At 52.3% G+C, this 17,926-nt stretch overlaps 1 protein-coding gene across 2 annotated transcripts in view; it reads left to right on the top strand.

The window, feature by feature from the left end:
- Positions 1-17,926, top strand: part of LOC123774181 (quinone oxidoreductase-like protein 2 homolog) — a 117,329-nt gene that overhangs the window by 74,135 nt on the left and 25,268 nt on the right. For both annotated transcript variants that reach the window (XM_045768327.2, XM_045768326.2), the window contains exons 6-7: positions 942-1,040; positions 16,151-16,233. In XM_045768327.2, the coding sequence (XP_045624283.1) occupies positions 942-1,040; positions 16,151-16,233 (182 nt within the window). The remainder of the gene's footprint in view (positions 1-941; positions 1,041-16,150; positions 16,234-17,926) is intronic.

Raw genomic sequence — 17,926 nt, 5'->3', positions numbered from 1 at the left:
TTGATACTAAAAATTAATGATGTAGCACGAAAATTGAGGTAAAAACACTGAAAAAGAGTACCTGTATGAACATTTGAGTGCGGATGGGTGCGGATTCACGGGTAACGCTCGGCCGATATTCGGGTTTGATGCGGGTGGCACACCGGGCCATTTGACCTTATATGCATATATCCCTGTAAAGCATTCACGAACAATTTGATACCAAAATGAATAACGTAGCATGAAAGTTGAGGCAAGAACAATAAAAAAAAAAAGAGTATAAACATTTTAGTGCGGGTACTCGCTCATGGGGTAATGCTCGGCCAATTTTCGGGTTTGATGCGGATGGCGCTTCGGGCCTTTTGACCTTATATGCAAATATCTCTTTAGAGATTTCTATTGCGAACAATTTGATAACAAAATGAACGACGTAGTACGAACATCAAGGTGGGAAAATGAAAAGAGTATAAATATTTTAATGCGGGTGCACTCATGGGATACGCTCGGTTGACCTTAGGGTGTGCTGGGGGTCGCACGCTGGGCCGGACAAAATGTTAATATTCTGAGTCTTAGAATTTAGAATGTATCTATATGATGAGTAAGTGCAAATTTTGTTAAGCTAGTAATCCCAAGCAATTATCTTACCAGCAGAATTGAAGCCAAGTTCAAGATATATATATATATACTTTGTAAACTTTAATATATAGATGCCATTTCTCCCTGTGCCTATATGATAGGGCCAGGTTCTGGCTGTTGGTCCCTGGTAGACCTTAGAACTCCACACCTGATGACATCTAGTAGATGGCACCTACATTGAAGTAGATGGCAACAACATCAGAGTAGATGACACCTATATTGATGTAGATTCAGGAGCTCCAGTGGCTCCCTGAATCTACCAGGAAGCCAGTGGGGCTCACCAAGAAATTGACATTTTATTACATTCAATGCTTTTTTTTCTTCAGGTTATTGGTATCTGTGGCACAGAAGACAAAGCAGATCTTGTTAGAAAAAAAGGGGCATGGTCAGCACTAAAATATAATAAAAAGCATATTATGGCAAAGGTGAGTAAGTTTTCAGTGCTGTGATTTGTTTTAATGACACACCATTCCATGTTTGGTATCTAAATCTACATATATAAATAAATATGTACGTCTGTTCAAGGCTCTGTACCCCAGGGTACGGTCCGTGGCAACCACTGCCTTTTCTTATTCTCATATCAGGTATAGACAAAAATACAAATTACAGTTTTGTGTCATCTTTTGGAGGAACAGAAATCAGCATGCAAATTACTTGTGTAAAAGACATTGAAAACTGCAGGATGATATTAATAAAGTTTTTGATTGAGCAGTTTAAAATAACATGATGTTTTACAGTGCTAAATTCCAGGGGTCAGATTCACGAAGCAGTTACGCAAGCACTTACCAACCTATACATCTTTTCTCAATCTTTGGTGGCTTTGTTTACAATTATTAAACAGTTAATGAGCTCCGAAGCACCAGGAGGCTGTTTATAACAATAACAACAGTTGATTGGGAAGTTTTCATGCTTGTAAACTGTTTAATAAATGTAATCAAAGCCATAAAAGACTGAGTAAAGATGCACACGTTCATAAGTGCTTGTGTAACTGCTTCGTGAATCTGGTCCCTGGTACTAAGGTATGGTAAAAATGAAGACCTTAAACAAAATGCAGGGGTACAAGACACAATCACATCTCCCCATAGTAAGGAAACAACACCTAAAGAACATCTAATGTTTTGGAAGCATAACCAAGCAAATACAGTATTGGCTAGAAAAATGAGGATGGATTATGAGAACCTTCAAATCCAGGGATCCCATCACAATGCTCATACTATACAAATCACTCGTGCTGTAGGAGAGATTGCTGAAATAGAGGGAATACAGATTGTATGTTGAACACACAGACACAATAAAGCACCTACATTTTTGGGACTGTCTCAAAGCTCTCAAAATGTACTCTATAAAGGAAACGAGAAAGGTATCATATTACATACATGTAAAGTACTGGTCGGCCAGGTCCTGAATTTGCACAGTAAAATAACATACTGGAGTGAACGACACAGAAGGAAATGTAGAATAGTGCCTGTGAAGAGTAGAGGTGCCATAGACACAATCAGAGAGCCCTATATGAACATCAGCAATCCATGGATGTTTAATATCTCCCAGTAAGTATAAGAAATATTGCCGAAACAAAAGTTGACCAATTCAAGAAAAAATTGGACAGTTTTCTGCAAGAAGTGCAGGACCAACTGGGGTGTAAGGAATATATGGGCCTGCAGGCTACTCAAAGCAACAGCCTGTTGGACCAAGCTTTCAAGTCAAATCTGGCTCCAGAATGGGCTTGGGGAGTATACGAACTCCCAGAACACCATCCAGGTACAATTCAGGCCTCTTCTGGAAGTGAGAGGTTCTATTTCTTTAGCCCTGGTAGGCAGTTTGTTCTTCTGCAGCATTTTCCTTCTTTTCTGACAAAGAATGAGTTTGTGGGCTTCCGGAAGGATGACATGATGATTGACATTTGGTTGGTTCGACCTGGGGTGCATCATTTGTGTTCTGTGGTGGTGGCTCTTCTCTGCTGCCTGCGTGCCACCAGTACTCATGCTATCAGTCTCGTTGGAAATTTTGTTGGTTGATCCCGTTTCCTTGGTTTCTTGCTCCAAGGAGCACATCTCCCAGGTTATCCACAGTGCTACCAAGTCTAGCTAGCCTGTAGTCTACCCTTGGGCCTATGATGTTTGCATATATGTGGCTTTGGCTGCCATTTTCTATACCATGTCTTGGGCTGATATTCAGGCTTGGGGGTTTAGGTGTTCTAACAGGCTTTGGCAGCCCAGTATTTGGTCATTATTACTGGTTCCAGTCGGATAGGTGTGGCATTGGGCATGTTAACCAGCCTGAGTACTCTTCATGTTGGTATTTACCACCTCTTCACCTTAACTTGATGTTACCTCGAGATGATTTCTGCGCTTAGCGTCCCCACGGCCCGGTTCTCGGCCAGGCCTCCTCGTTGCTGGACTGGTCAACCAGGCTGTTGGAAGCGGCGGCTCGAAGCCTGATGTACGAGTCACAGCCTGGTTGATCAGGTATCAGCCTGATCTTTACTGTCTGTTAAGTCGTGTTTTTGTTCTCTGTGGTTGGTTTAGATTGCCACTGGGGGGCAGATGGGGGCCAGAAACCTCCAGAAACCCAGCAATAAATATAATGCCTTTTTCTGGAGAAGTACAGTGGCTCCCTAACTCCCTTCTTCCCTCCAGGTTTGTCAGTTCGTCATGGGGTTACTCGCCACCCTTAGAACTAACCTGGGTAACTGGATAAGGGTGGGACCAGGCTGCCTGGTGGTGGTAATTGGTATTAATGAGTTTTGAGTTAGTTTGAATGAATCCCTTGTGTCGTTTGAATTATTTGTGGAGTGGTTTGATGGTTTTAAGGTTTTGTTTCCTGTTATCCCTTCAGAAGTCTGTAAAGCTAGGCTGACTCTCTATAGGCTTGTATCAATGTGGAACCAGATAGTCATTTGCTTCCTGCATTTCTGTGAGAAGGGCCAGGTTCTGGCTCTGGTCCCCGGCAGGCCATACAGAGCTAATGTGACTAATGGGACCATTAATTATAGAGCAGTCTCAGCAAGATGGCTTCCAGGAACTACCAGGGCACATCTAGAAATAGGCATTTCATTACATTCGATGCAAGGTTTTTGCTTCTCCTCTCTTTCCCGAGAAGGCTGTCTCATCAGTTATTTTGGGTGCTTTAGCAGCAATTTGGCTTGTTAGTCAGGTGTTGTTCAAGCAGGGTTTCATCTTCTGTGGTCATGGGTACTCAATTTTTTTATAATCTTTTTTGTATAATTTATTTATATTATGACAAGAAAAATGGATGCTAGTGCAGTCTCTCTGCAGTCACAGATGGAATGCGAGTCATATAAAATTAAAAAAAAAAAAGCAAAAAAAGTAAAAAAAAGTTAACACTTCTATTTGTCTTTACTGTAAGGTAACTGTAGGATAAGACAGAGAGAAAAACATTTAAAAATACTTTACTTACTAAGAATGACGTTAAACAAATTACAAAACAAAAAATGATATCCAAGCTTGGCTGATACAAAGAGTGCAAATCAAACAAGACAAACAAACAATTAAATTTACGTTACGTTAATGTGCAAATACTAGAAAATGGTGTGGGAATACTGTGAGCTAGTCTGCATAAATCTGTTACCACAATGGGGTATGTCAACAGATCTAGTCAGTGGAGCACTCAGGAGTAATCTGGCTTGCTGGAGCTGGCAAACCTCTATATATATGGAATGACGGCCATCCAGGTGGCGCTGAAGTCGTAGATAACTAGGAACCGGCTCACACTAACTACCACTGGGTTAGTTCCCTGGCTGGTGGCGTGAGCTCCCAGCCAACAGGTGAGAGGAGGGTGAAGGGCCATGGTGCAGAGGGGAGGTAGTCCACCGTCTAGACGTTTGAGAAGTAGTTGTTGTCATTGTTGTTGCTGTACATTCTCGAGTTCTTAAATACATAGACGTGGTGTAGTCGAATAGATGATGATGGAGCAGGCATAATCTCTTTTCTAAGAGAGATTACGTGACTATATATACAAGAGTTTTTACATTCTTGCACAGCCACTAGCACGCATAACGTTTCGGGCAAGTCTTTAATACTAATTTTCCCCGGAATATGACCCACCAAATCGTTTAATAACCAGGTACCCATTCACTGCTGGGTGAACAGAGGCTACAGTTAAGGATTGGCACCCAGTAAATCCTCCCCGGCCAGGATACAAACCCAGGACAAAGCGCTCGCAAAATGCCAGGTGAGAGTCTTACCACTTCGCCACGGACACTGCAAGTGAGTTGGGGCTTTCACCTGCTGTAGGTCTGAGTAGGCCTGCTGCTTGCATTCAGTGTCTCTACTTTGTTGGGGCCATTTCAGAAGCTGTTTCATGCATTGTTTCACCTCTGGCCCACTCATGTGACCCCCTGAGGTCCTAGTACTCTATCATCCACTTTCTTTCTCAACGGTTTATAGTGTTCCCTTCAGTCCGGGATTTCTTTTCTAATGATTGTTTTCCATTTGGCTCTCACCATTGGCTGTAAGGTTAGAGAAGTCTTGTGCGCTTTTCCAGAGATGTATGTTTTTGTTCTTTTGATCCCTGGTCGGCATAATGGTCATCTGCAGCCGTCATCTTTTCTGGCAAAGAATGAGTCGGTGGGCTTCCAGAGTGGTCCTTTGGTTATTGACTCCTGGTTTAGCCAGGGGTGCATCATGTGTTGTGCATGGTGGTCTCTCTCCTGGTTCTTTTGTGCATTCAGTTCTGCCTCAGTGGATGCTTTGTGGGTTAATCTTCTTCCCTTGGTTCCCTGTTCCAAGGCTCATGTTTCTTAGGTTATCTACAGTGTCATCAAGTCTAGGCAACTGGCAGTCTACCCTCATGCCCATGATATTTGTAAATGCCTTGCTTTCATGAGGATTTTGTTAATATGTCATGGGCTGACATTTGGGCAGGGATGGTGGTGGGATTGGTGGTGATGAAACATCATTTTCTGGGTGAGACCCGGAGGCTCCCCGGCAACCCTCCCTCCCTCCCTCCGGTCAGTGTTTTTTTGCATGTTTTGACATCCAGCCTCAGAACTGATGGGTGGATAGCCGGCATGAGAGGTCTGGGGCTCCCCCCTCCTGGGGAGGGGGGAGCTGTGCAGACAGCGGCGCGGCAACGTGAGACGTCATACTAGTTTGCTTGTTTTTCTGTTGGGGAGTTCTATCTACTTCTTGAGGTTATCTTGAGATGATTTCGGGGCTTTAGTGTCCCCGCGGCCCGGTCCTCGACCAGGCCTCCACCCCCAGGAAGCAGCCCGTGACAGCTGACTAACTCCCAGGTACCTATTTACTGCTAGGTAACAGGGGCATTCAGGGTGAAAGAAACTTTGCCCATTTGTTTCTGCCTCGTTCGGGAATCGAACCCGCGCCACAGAATTACGAGTCCTGCGCGCTATCCACCAGGCTACGAGGCCCCCTACTAGTTCGACTTTTGGTAGCAATTTTAACCAGAATAGGGATTTGTTTTGGAATGCTTACCTTTCTGAATGCTTGACCCGGTCGATGGCAGACATAGAATGCTTCCAACCACACGGGTGTTTCTATAGGCCATTGCTTCCCTTGCCTCTCTGAGGGGGCCAGGTTCTAGCCGTGGTCCCCGGTAAGCCCTAGAACTCCATACACGTGACTGATGCCAAAGTCTGACATTAGCATATCAGCCTGGTAAAGCTCCGGGGAGCCTCTGGGTCTCACCCAGAAAATGGCGTTTCATTACATTCAATGCTGGTTTTCTGGGGGGGAGCCCCGTCGGCTCCCCGGAGCTATCCCAGGCTGATATGCTAATGTCAGACTTTGGCATCAGTCATGTGTATGGAGTTCTTAGGCCTACCGGGGACCACGGCCAGAACCGGGCCCCCTCAGAGAGGCAAGGGGAGCAATGGCCTATAGAAGCCCCCGTGTTAGTGGAAGCATTCTATGTCTGCCATCGACCGGAACAGGCACCCAGAAAGGTAAGCGCCCCAAAACAAACCCCTATTCTGGTTAAAATTGCTACCTAAAACCGAACTAGTGGATAGAACTCCCCAACCGAAAACAAGCAAACTAGTGTGACGTCACACACTGCCGCGCCGCTGTCTGCGCAGCTCCCCCCTCCCCGGGAGGGGGAAGTGGGAGCCCCAGACCCCCCGCGCCGGCTACCCACACCTCAGTTCTTGAGGCTGATGCTATAGGCGATGGTCGTGTGCTCTGGCTCCGGTGTCGCTACTGCACTGTGCTTTGCGTGTGGTGTTAGTTTTGTGGGTGCGAGAGCCAGGAGTTATCTTCAGTACTCGGGCTGCATGCGCCTAGGGCTGCCTTCCCTAGGTGCCCTGTAAGTACTGCCCTTGGGGCTTGGGGCCACCTTCCACAGGCTCCTCGGGGTCTGCCTCTGCTGGTCCGTTTTACCTTTCGGTTTTTCGGCCGCCTGTTGGGCTCTTGGGTGTTCTGTTCTCCCTTGTTACCGGCAGGTAAGAGGCAGTTTGCACTGGTAGGGGCGCAGGGTGCTGCTCAGCTTGTATTTCCCGACATCGCGGCCGGCTCTGTTCCTTGGGGTTCGCTGTCCTCTTGCGGGGTTTTGTTTTTCTTTTTGTTTTTGCCTGGTGGGGGGTTCTGTCATTTTATTCAGTTTGTTTTTGCCCTTCCACTGTTCTCATCGGTGGCGCCCCCTGCTAGGTCCCCGTGAGTGTACACGTCCCTGGGGTTCAGCTTTAGAAGTTTGCTTGGTAGTTTTGGGCGCCGGTTTGCAGCACCCTGCCTGGGACTACCTGAGCGTGAGTCCTCTTAAAGTAAACGCTCAGGACCCTGGGAATCCCCTAGGGGGCGCGTGGGTCCGATGGATGTGACCCCGGAGTCCCCACTCGCTGTGTGCGAGTTTGAGGGTTGCTCGGTCCCCTTGTCTCAGGGTGACCCTCATTGTTTTTGCCTCTGCCACGCTGCCTGTTGGGTCGGTGATACAGTGCTTCCTCAGACTAACGAACCCCGCTCTATCGAATTCCCGGAAGAGCCGAACAAATTGAATTCGGTACCAAATGTTCAGTGGAACATACAAATGTTCGATTAAGTGAGGAATGTTCGTCCAAGCGGTCACCGAGGCCGAGCGTCAGAGCTGGCTGTCATCAACTATGATTCGCCAGAGTGTAAACAGTTATGTAGTGTTTTATTATCCCTACCCATTGTTTCTAGGAAGAAATGGTGATAAAATGGTGTCAGGGGGGCATTGGTGAGAGAGTTGTTGTCAGGAGGCAACACGTGCTCCCCCACCCCCACCCTCCTTCCTCCACCTGACCACAGAGACCACTCACTCTCCTCTCGTCGTCAGATGCCAAGAGTCAATTTAATGATAATTATCGCATTATCTACACTGAAAATAGCCTTTTTATTAGAAAAATGTCATATTGGAGCAATAATAATGGTGAAAATTGTAATATATACAGTACATATTTTAAACCGTTTGAACACATTTCCTTTTCACAGAATTTTTAATACAATTGGGGTGTAGATAACAGTTGGCATTGTGTGGCCGGCCGGTCGCTCCCTGAGCCATTGGGGGGGTGGGGGGTGGGAGGGGGGGGGTTTGTTTCCTGGATCCCTCCCTCCTTCTAACAGCCAACGTACTGTACTAATATCTATTTAGAATAAATTTTGAGGAGGCCAATAAAACAAGCACAGGTCGTGTGAACGTTAGGCCTTGGTGAGGTGGCTTGCATCATTTGTGGTGGTGTCAGGGGAGGCAGGAGGGGTCAGGGGAGGCAGGTGGTGTCAGGGGAGGCAGGCGGTGTCAGGGGAGGCAGGCGGTGTCAGGGGAGGCAGGCGGTGTCAGGGGAGGCAGGTGGTGTCAGGGGAGGCAGGTGGTGTCATGGGAGGCAGGCGGGGTCAGGGGAGGCAGGTGGTGTCAGGGGAGGCAGGCGGTGTCAGGGGAGGCAGGTGGTGTCAGGGGAGGCAGGCGGTGTCAGGGGAGGCAGGTGGTGTCATGGGAGGCAGGCGGGGTCAGGGGAGGCAGGTGGTGTCAGGGGAGGCAGGTGGTGTCAGGGGAGGCAGGTGGTGTCATGGGAGGCAGGTGGTGTCATGGGAGGCAGGCGGGGTCAGGGGAGGCAGGCGGTGTCAGGGGAGGCAGGCGGTGTCAGGGGAGGCAGGTGGTGTCAGGGGAGGCAGGTGGTGTCAGGGGAGGCAGGTGGTGTCAGGGGAGGCAGGTGGTGTCAGGGGAGGCAGGCGGTGTCAGGGGAGGCAGGTGGTGTCAGGGGAGGCAGGCGGTGTCAGGGGAGGCAGGTGGGGTCAGGGGAGGCAGGTGGGGTCAGGGGAGGCAGGTGGGGTCAGGGGAGGCAGGTGGGGTCAGGGGAGGCAGGTGGGGTCAGGGGAGGCAGGTGGGGTCAGGGGAGGCAGGTGGGGTCAGGGGAGGCAGGTGGGGTCAGGGGAGGCAGGTGGGGTCAGGGGAGGCAGGTGGGGTCAGGGGAGGCAGGTGGGGTCAGGGGAGGCAGGTGGGGTCAGGGGAGGCAGGTGGGGTCAGGGGAGGCAGGTGGGGTCAGGGGAGGCAGGCGGTGTCAGGGGAGGCAGGTGGTGGAAAGAGGCAGGTGGTGTTAGGGGAGACAGGTGGGGTCAGGGGAGGCAGGCGGTGTCAGGGGAGGCAGGCGGGGTCAGGGGAGGCAGGTGGGGTCAGGGGAGGCAGGTGGTGTCAGGGGAGGCAGGTGGGGTCAGGGGAGGCAGGTGGTGGAAAGAGGCAGGTGGTGTCAGGGGAGGCAGGTGGGGTCAGGCGGTGTCAGGGGAGGCAGGCGGGGTCAGGGGAGGCAGGCGGGGTCAGGGGAGGCAGGCGGGGTCAGGGGAGGCAGGTGGGGTCAGGGGAGGCAGGTGGTGTCAGGGGAGGCAGGTGGGGTCAGGGGAGGCAGGTGGGGTCAGGGGAGGCAGGTGGGGTCAGGGGAGGCAGGTGGGGTCAGGGGAGGCAGGTGGGGTCAGGGGAGGCAGGTGGTGGAAAGAGGCAGGTGGTGGAAAGAGGCAGGTGGTGTCAGGGGAGGCAGGTGGGGTCAGGCGGTGTCAGGGGAGGCAGGTGGGGTCAGGGGAGGCAGGTGGTGTCAGGGGAGGCAGGTGGGGTCAGGGGAGGCAGGTGGGGTCAGGGGAGGCAGGTGGGGTCAGGGGAGGCAGGTGGGGTCAGGGGAGGCAGGTGGGGTCAGGGGAGGCAGGTGGGGTCAGGGGAGGCAGGTGGGGTCAGGGGAGGCAGGTGGGGTCAGGGGAGGCAGGTGGGGTCAGGGGAGGCAGGCGGTGTCAGGGGAGGCAGGTGGTGGAAAGAGGCAGGTGGGGTCAGTGGTGGAAGGTGTTGTCAGGGGAGGTGGAAGTGGAGAGAGAAGGGTGCTGACCACGCATGGCTGCCAAACCTCTCATTCATACTCTATTATAAATCTCAATCTTAGCTGTAAAATATTTATGCCAAAATATGTTAATTTTCGTGAATACATTATTAATCATTAACACGTTTTATTGTTTCCTGAAGAAATCAATAGCTGACTTGGCATTGTGGTGTGTATGGCCGGGTACCTGGGGGGTGGGGGGGGGGGGTCCTGGAGGTGTGAGAGGAGACCTGTCAACCCATCATTTTTTTTTTTTGTCGGGCGAGTTGAGACGCTTCCAAGCCTGCTGCTTCAATACACGGTGTGGGTGGTGTGGTATGGTTTGGGTGGTGTGGTGTGGTTTGGGTGTGTGTGGGTGGTGTGGGGGGATGATGTGGGTGGTGGTGTGGGTGGTGGTGTGGGGAGTGTGGGTGGTGGGTGCGAATGGTGTTAGTGGTGTGGGTGGTGTGGAGGATGGTGTGGGTGGTGTAGAGGATGGTGTGGGTGGTGTAGAGGATGGTGTGGGGGATGGTGTGGGGGATGGTGTGGGTGGTGTGGGGGATGGTGTGGGTGGTGTGGGGGATGGTGTGGGGGATGGTGTGGGTGGTGTGGGGGATGGTGTGGGTGGTGTGGGGGATGGTGTGGGTGGTGTGGGGGATGGTGTGGGTGGTGTGGAGGATGGTGTGGGTGGTGTGGGAGATGGTGTGGGTGGTGTGGGGGATGGTGTGGGTGGTGTGGGGGATGGTGTGGGTGGTGTGGGGGATGGTGTGGGTGGTGTGGGGGATGGTGTGGGTGGTGTGGGGGATGGTGTGGGTGGTGTGGGGGATGGTGTGGGTGGTGTGGGGGATGGTATGGGTGGTGTGGAGGATGGTGTGAGTGGTGTGGAGGATGGTGTGGGTGGTGTGGAGGATGGTGTGGGTGGTGTGGAGGATGGTGTGGGTGGTGTGGAGGATGGTGTGGGTGGTGTGGAGGATGGTGTGGGTGGTGTGGAGGATGGTGTGAGTGGTGTGGGGGGATGGTGTGAGTGGGGTGGGGGATGGTGATTCTCGCATCTCAGATTATTATTGACACCAAAAGAGCATGAAAGATATTATAATGAAGCACCACACAACAAAGAAACAAACTAATGTGTCCTGGCATATGTTAAAAAAAAAAAAAAAATAAGAAGGTTGTTGGGGCCGGACGGATGGAACGAATTCCGCACTGGAACGAATTGGCTTCGCCCCATATAGTTCGTTCAAGTGAGGACACACTGTACTTTCGACCCTGAGTCCTGTGAGTGTTGCTGCTTGCTTGTGACTCAATTTACCCAATCCTCTGATTCTATTCGGGTACAGGCGGCACGTGCGTTGCAGTCTAGGTTTCGTCTGTTGCAACGCGCTCGGTTGGTTGCTTCCCCGGATGCCCCGGGGCTGCCCCGCTTTGCTTTTCGAGACCCGGACTTGGGGGTGGGGGTCGCTTCGATCCTGGTTCAGTCCGCACCTCCTCGTCCTTCCCCTTCTGTTCGTTCTGGTCCCCCGCCCCTGCTTCCGGCCCCGAAGCGTCTGAGGGTTTCGGGGTCGGAGCAGGGGTTACTTGATCTCGAGACTCGGGCAGCTTCGGGGGTTGCCCCTTCCGGGGGGGCGGCAGAGGCATTCGAGTCTTGTCTCCCGGCCGAAGCTTCAGGGTCTGACCAGTGGGTCCCTCTTCTTCCAGCTTTTCCGGCTGCTCCGTCCTTGTCTTGTAGGGTCGGGGCTTGGGGAGAGGACTCGGCCTCGGGTCCTGTGGTGACGGACCTCGAGGCTGGGGAGGGGCTGACTTGGGGGCCTTGGGCCCCGCTGGACCCCGCCTGGGTTTTTCTTCCCACTGAGCGGGGCTTATTGTTACAAGGAGTGGGGTTTTCTTTCCCCCCCTCTGCGTACGAGTTGGATTTGGTGTAGGCCCCTCCCCGGGTACGGTTCCGTGTTCCCCCGGGTACGTCGGTTCCGTCCTTCCGGAGGTTTTCGGCTTCTCGCATCCAACCTGGTGTGGTGCGAGCGGCCTTTGCGGCTTACCTCCTGCGTGACCCGGATTATGCCTCGGAAATGGATCCGTCCACGTTCAGGTTTGGGACTTCGTTCCCTTTCTGGCTCCGTTACGAGGTTCCGGAGTCGTCCTGGCTAGCAGACTGCCCCTTGTTTGGTCTGGATTCCTGGCATTCCTTCTGTCGTTCCCGCACGCTGGAGTGGCGGGAAGCTTCCACGGTGCTTCAGGTTTTCCTGGGGGGTGAACTTGAGTACCTGAATGAGTGCTTGTTTGCCCCTGCCCTTCCCCGCGATGTGGGCGTTATTCAGCTCCATGTGCAGGTTCCCTCCCTTTCGGCGGCGCTCGTGGCGGAGGACTTGCGCGCTCGGGGCCTTTTGTGTTCGGCCTTGCGGTTCTTTTCCCTCCTGGAGCTGTCTTCGGATTGGCTCGTGGAGGATGTGGGGACGCTTGGGTCCGTCCCGGGGTCCGGCACCTTGTCCTCGGCTGCGCGTTCGTCGGCTGCCTTGTTGAAGCTGTTCACGCCGATTTTGCGGGATGCGGTTTCCCTGTTCTATGCTTCCCGTCTCGCGTGTCGGCAGGCGGTGCTGGGTTCCTCCATGGGATCTGCTTGGGCTCTGGCTCTTAGGCGTTCTTCACCTTTTTGTCCTCTCCTGTTTGGGGAGTCGGCCGTGGCGCAGTTTATTCAGGCTGCGTCGGCGGCTTGTCGTCCGATGTCGGACTTGAAGTTTTCTGGGGGTCCCGGGGTGGGTCTTCCCGGAAAGGTCGTGCCAGGGCTCGGGGTTCCTCTCGTCGTGGTAGGCCTCTGGTGTCAGGTTTGGGGTTGGCTCCTCCTGCGGACCCTCCCTCGTCTGGTCGGCGCGGTGTTCGCGCTGTGCGGGGTTCTGGGTCTCGTAGGGGTCGCCGGCCCTTTCGCGGCTTGCCCCTTTGACGGGGCGATGGGGGGGCGGCTTGCGCTGTTCGCCCGCGCCTGGTCCCACGATTCGTGGGCCTTTCGGGTCGTGTCTCGCGGCCTGCGGTGGCGTTGGGTGGCCCCTCCCCTCTTTGGGGGGTCGGGGCTGGCAGGGCAGGCTTCTTCCCCTGCGCTCTGTCGAGTCGTCTTGGAGTGGGTACGCTTGGGCGTCGTCGAAACGACGTCGTCCCTCAGATGGGTTTCCCGTCTGTTTCCGGTTCCGAAACGGGACTGCGCGGACCTGCGGTTCATTCTGGACTTGTCCCGTCTGAACCCCTGGGTTCATTGCCCCTCCTTTCGGATGACTACGCTGTCTCAGGTTCGGCTCCTCTTGGAGCCGGGAGCTTGGATGGTGTCCCTGGACCTCCGGGACGCTTATTGGCATGTCCCGATTCATCCGCGGTTCAGGGACTGGCTCGGTTTTGTAGTGGGGCGTCTGAGTTACCGCTTTCGTTGTCTCCCGTTCGGGTTGAACCTGGCACCTCGCGTGTTCACACGCCTTTACACGGGTTGTAGTGGCTCGTTTGCGTCTCCTAGGTGTTCGAGTGTTGGCCTACCTCGACGACTGGCTGGTTTGGGCTCCCAGCCTGTCAGCTTGCTTGCTAGCCAGGGATTTGGTTCTTTCCCAGCTCGCCGGGTTCGGGTTCTTGGTGAACTGGAGGAAGTCCCATCTGGTTCTCTCTCAGGTTCGGACATGGCTGGGTCTCGTGTGGGACTCTCGAACCGCCTCCTTGTCTCTCCCTCCGGAGTCTCTCCTGCGGCTGCGGTCCCGCCTTCGTCTGTTTCTGGAGGGCCCTCGGGTCACCCGGCGGTTGCTCGAGGGGCTGTGCGGGAGCCTGAACTTCGCGATGGTGGTCTACCCGCCGGGTCGGGTTTGGCTTCGACGGCTGTTCTGGTTCCTTCGGGGTTCCCCCTTCCGCCTCTCTCGCGATCGCAGAGTTCGACCCCCAGGGGACTTGCGTCGGTTGCTGCGTCACCGGTTTCCTCTTCGGGTTTTTCGGGGTTCAGTGCCTTGGCGCCTACCCGAGCCCTCGCTCCATGTGTACACGGATGCGTCGTCTCGGCTGGGGTTTTGTGACCAGTGCTCACCAGGCCGGCCAGGGGCGTTGGGATCCGTCCTTCCATCGAGCTCACAGTACGGTGCGGGAGTTCGCGGCAGTGTGGTTTGCTCTGGGGAGGCTTCGGGTGGCCCGCGGATCGACGATTCGGCTCCATTCGGACTGCTCTCCGGTGGTTCATTGCCTGAACCGCGGGGGTTCGATGCGGTCCTTGTCTCTTTGGGGTTGGTCGCTTCGGGTGACTCGTCTGCTGAGTTCTCGGGGTTTGGCTCTCCTGGCGGTTCACGTACGGGGCGTGTCCAACGTCTTGGCCGACGCCCTGTCTCGCTTCGTTCCTCTCTCCACGGAGTGGACGGTCGACGACGAGTCCTTCCTTTGGCTTTGCCAGACGTTCGGGCGCCCCGAGGTGGACCTCTTCGCGTCGGCGTGGTCGCGGCGTCTTCCCGTTTATGCGGCGCCCTTCCCCGATTGCGAGGCCGTCGGGGTCGATGCCTTTCGGCTCGACTGGACGAGGTGGGGGTTCCTGTATCTCTTTCCCCCGGTTCGGCTGTTGCTCCAGGTCCTGACTCGCTTAGAGACTTACCGGGGGAAAGTTGTCCTTCTGGCCCCTTGGTGGCCGGCCCAGCCTTGGTTTCAGGCGCTGGTTGCTCGGTGTCCGAACCCGAGGGTTTTTCCCGCGGCTCCGCCTCTTTCAGCAGATCGGGCCGGTACGTCACGTAGCTGGTTCGATCTTCTCCTCGAGTCTTCGCGTATGGTTTTTTTGACTCGAGTCTATCATCATCTCTATGGTGATCAGGTGGCCTCCTTGTTGGTGTCCCACCTGAGGGCTTCTTCTCGGCGGCAGTATGCAGTTTTCCTGGCGGTCCTTCCGTTTCTTTTTGCGTCTTCGTCGTGTTAGCTCCTTGTCTGTTCGGGTGGTCTTGTCCTTCCTCTCGTGGTTGTTTCAGGACCGTCATCTTATGCCTAACACTGTCGCTTCGTATCGTGCGGCGCTGGCGGAGCCGCTTCAGCTTGCTTTCGGTATCGATGTTACGTCTGCGCCGTTTCGCAAGCTGTCTCGTGCATTGTTTCACCTCCGGCCTGCTCATGCGTCGCCTGAGCCGTCCTGGTCTTTGGACAGAGTGCTCGCTTTCCTTTCATCTCCTCGTTTCGTTGTGGCCCCTTCGGTCCAGGATTGTTTTTCCAAGGCACTTTTCTTGTTGGCTTTGGCCTCTGGGGGTCGGGTAGGGGAGCTTCATGCTCTCCTCCGGCGCAGGGGTTTCTGCTCTTTTGGTCGTGGTGATAGTTTTGTTCGTTTGCAGCCGTCTCCTTCTTTTCTGGCGAAGAATGAGACTGCTGCGTTCCGGAGGGGTCCATGGGTGGTTGATGCTTGGTTGGTCTGGCCGGGGGTGCATCATGTTTTGTGATCGGCGGTTGCAGCCAGTTGTCTCGGCTTCGAGTTGAGGGGTGAGCGACGACCGCCTCCCGGGTAAGTCCCTCTTTTTCTGTCTGTGGGTAGTTAGCTCCGGGGAGCCGACGGGGCTCCCCCCAGAAAACCAGCGTTGAATGTAATGAAACGCCATTTTCTGGGTGAGTCCCGGAGGCTCCCCGGCATCCCTCCCTCCCTCCCTCCCTCCGGTTGCGGTTTTTCGCGTTTTTGACATCCAGCCTCAAGAACTGAGGTGTGGGTAGCCGGCGCGGGGGGTCTGGGGCTCCCCCTTCCCCCTCCCGGGGAGGGGGGAGCTGCGCAGACAGCGGCGCGGCAGTGTGTGACGTCACACTAGTTTGCTTGTTTTCGGTTGGGGAGTTCTATCCACTAGTTCGGTTTTAGGTAGCAATTTTAACCAGAATAGGGGTTTGTTTTGGGGCGCTTACCTTTCTGGGTGCCTGTTCCGGTCGATGGCAGACATAGAATGCTTCCACTAACACGGGGGCTTCTATAGGCCATTGCTCCCCTTGCCTCTCTGAGGGGGCCCGGTTCTGGCCGTGGTCCCCGGTAGGCCTAAGAACTCCATACACATGACTGATGCCAAAGTCTGACATTAGCATATCAGCCTGGGATAGCTCCGGGGAGCCTCCGGGACTCACCCAGAAAATGGCATTTCATTACATTCAACGCTGGTTTTTTGTAAAATACAACCTTCTTTCGTTGAATTTCTTTTATTCATATTAATTTACATAAAACCATTTTTAACATGTACAATATCTTGTGCAATTGATAAGAGCTCGTGATTGTAGGTCACCTGTTTTATATTACTATTTATTACTATTATTCTACAGGTAAATGAAATGACTAATGGTAAAGGTGTTGATATTGTCTTTGATGCAGTTGGAGGAGACATCTTCAATGATTGTTTGCAATGGTAAGTTATTTCTATGTTCTCTGCATTACTGTAAGTACAACATTTAGTATTACTGTTGACCTGGTCGAGGACAGGGCCGTGGGGACACTAAGCCCCGAAATCATCTCCAGATAACCTCAAGAAAATAACCATCTGTCTGTTCAAATATCTGACTTATATCACAAAGAAATCATAGTGGCTTGATATATCACTGAAAAACATTTAAAGGGGGCCAGGTGTCTGGGATTCACCAGAACGTGTGTTTGAGTCACTCCAGTTCCTCAAAATGATTTTCATCTTATCTTGAGGTTATCTTGAGATGATTTCGGGGCTTAGCGTCCCCGAGGCCTGGTCGTCCTTTTTTGTTACACACCCCCAGGAAGCAGCCCGTAGCAGCTGTCTAACTCCCAGGTACCTATTTACTGCTAGGTGAACAGGGAGCATCAGGGTGAAAGAAACTGCCCATTTGTGTCTGCCTCCACCGGGGATTGAACCCGGAACCTCAGGACTACGAATCGCGAGCGCTGTCCACTTGGCCGTCAGGCCCCTCATATGACTTATGTTTGCGTGTATCTATAATTAGAAGGGGTAATTAATCTATATGCACTTCCAGTTTTATCCTTATTTATTCTAAGAGTGGGAATAATTGGAAATCTTGAAACACATTTGTGTATGTATATTATAATGATTATTACATTAGGATTACTAGATTTGTAAAATAATTTTTGACTCCAAACACTTAAAACATAATACTCATGCATTATTGATGTAGTAGTTATATTTGGTTTTCTTACAGAAGAGAACGTACGTTTTATGAGATATGCCACTCAGTTGCTCTTTAACCCCAAAACAAATTTTGCCCAAATTTGGGCAAGATTGCCCAAAACGCTGTGCATATTAGTGGCTTTAGGCATTGTATGTACGAGCTCTATCTAGAAATTCAGCATTCAGTTTGTAACTCATCTTGTATATATATTCACTTCTACCTGAATAAACTATATGATTTGATTTGATTTGAAAAGTACAGCTGTCAACAGTACTCACCTAATTGTACTTGCGGGGGTTGAGCTTTGGCTCTTTGGTCTCGAAGTGTGTATACACATCTGCCTATGCGCCAAAAAACAAAAAAAGGCAAATGCTCTCAGTTTCTCTCTCCTCCTCCTCCTCCTCCTCCCTGCTGTTCACCCAGCATCTGGTCTTCCTCCTATGTTTAGGCTCCCAAACATCTGAGAGTTCTGATATTAGGTCTGGGTTTAAATTTGAAAGTAGCTCATCCACCTCTGGGGGCTGCCCTATTCACTTCGGCAACTGAGACAGTTGAGCTATCCTTTCCCACTCGGGATGCAGAGCCTTCTCCTTCACAACAACTACCTAGCTCCGATTCTTTATGATATTTACCTGAGGGCCATTAATACTAGTGGCCTCGACGAGGACAAAGGTCCTCCCATTTGCCCCCTGATGATATTTTCCAGCTGTATTTTAAAACCCAGCAGAGTTTGGGCGTTTACGGCTTTGGTGGGTATGCAGTTCCGTGAGTTTACAACCTTATGGGTGAAAAAGCATCTCCTGTTTCCTATCCTCCATTGTGGCTTGTTGAGCTTGAACCCGTTGCTCCTCGTTCGTGTTCCGTCTGACCTTTTGAAGAAATTGTCTGGATCGACATTCTCCAAATTGTTCAGTACTGTACTGTATTTTAAAGGTTTTTGGTGAGATC

This window comes from Procambarus clarkii, chromosome 73 (assembly GCF_040958095.1).
Source record: "Procambarus clarkii isolate CNS0578487 chromosome 73, FALCON_Pclarkii_2.0, whole genome shotgun sequence".
Taxonomy (NCBI): domain Eukaryota; kingdom Metazoa; phylum Arthropoda; class Malacostraca; order Decapoda; family Cambaridae; genus Procambarus; species Procambarus clarkii.
This window is presented reverse-complemented; position numbering and strand designations above follow the sequence as displayed.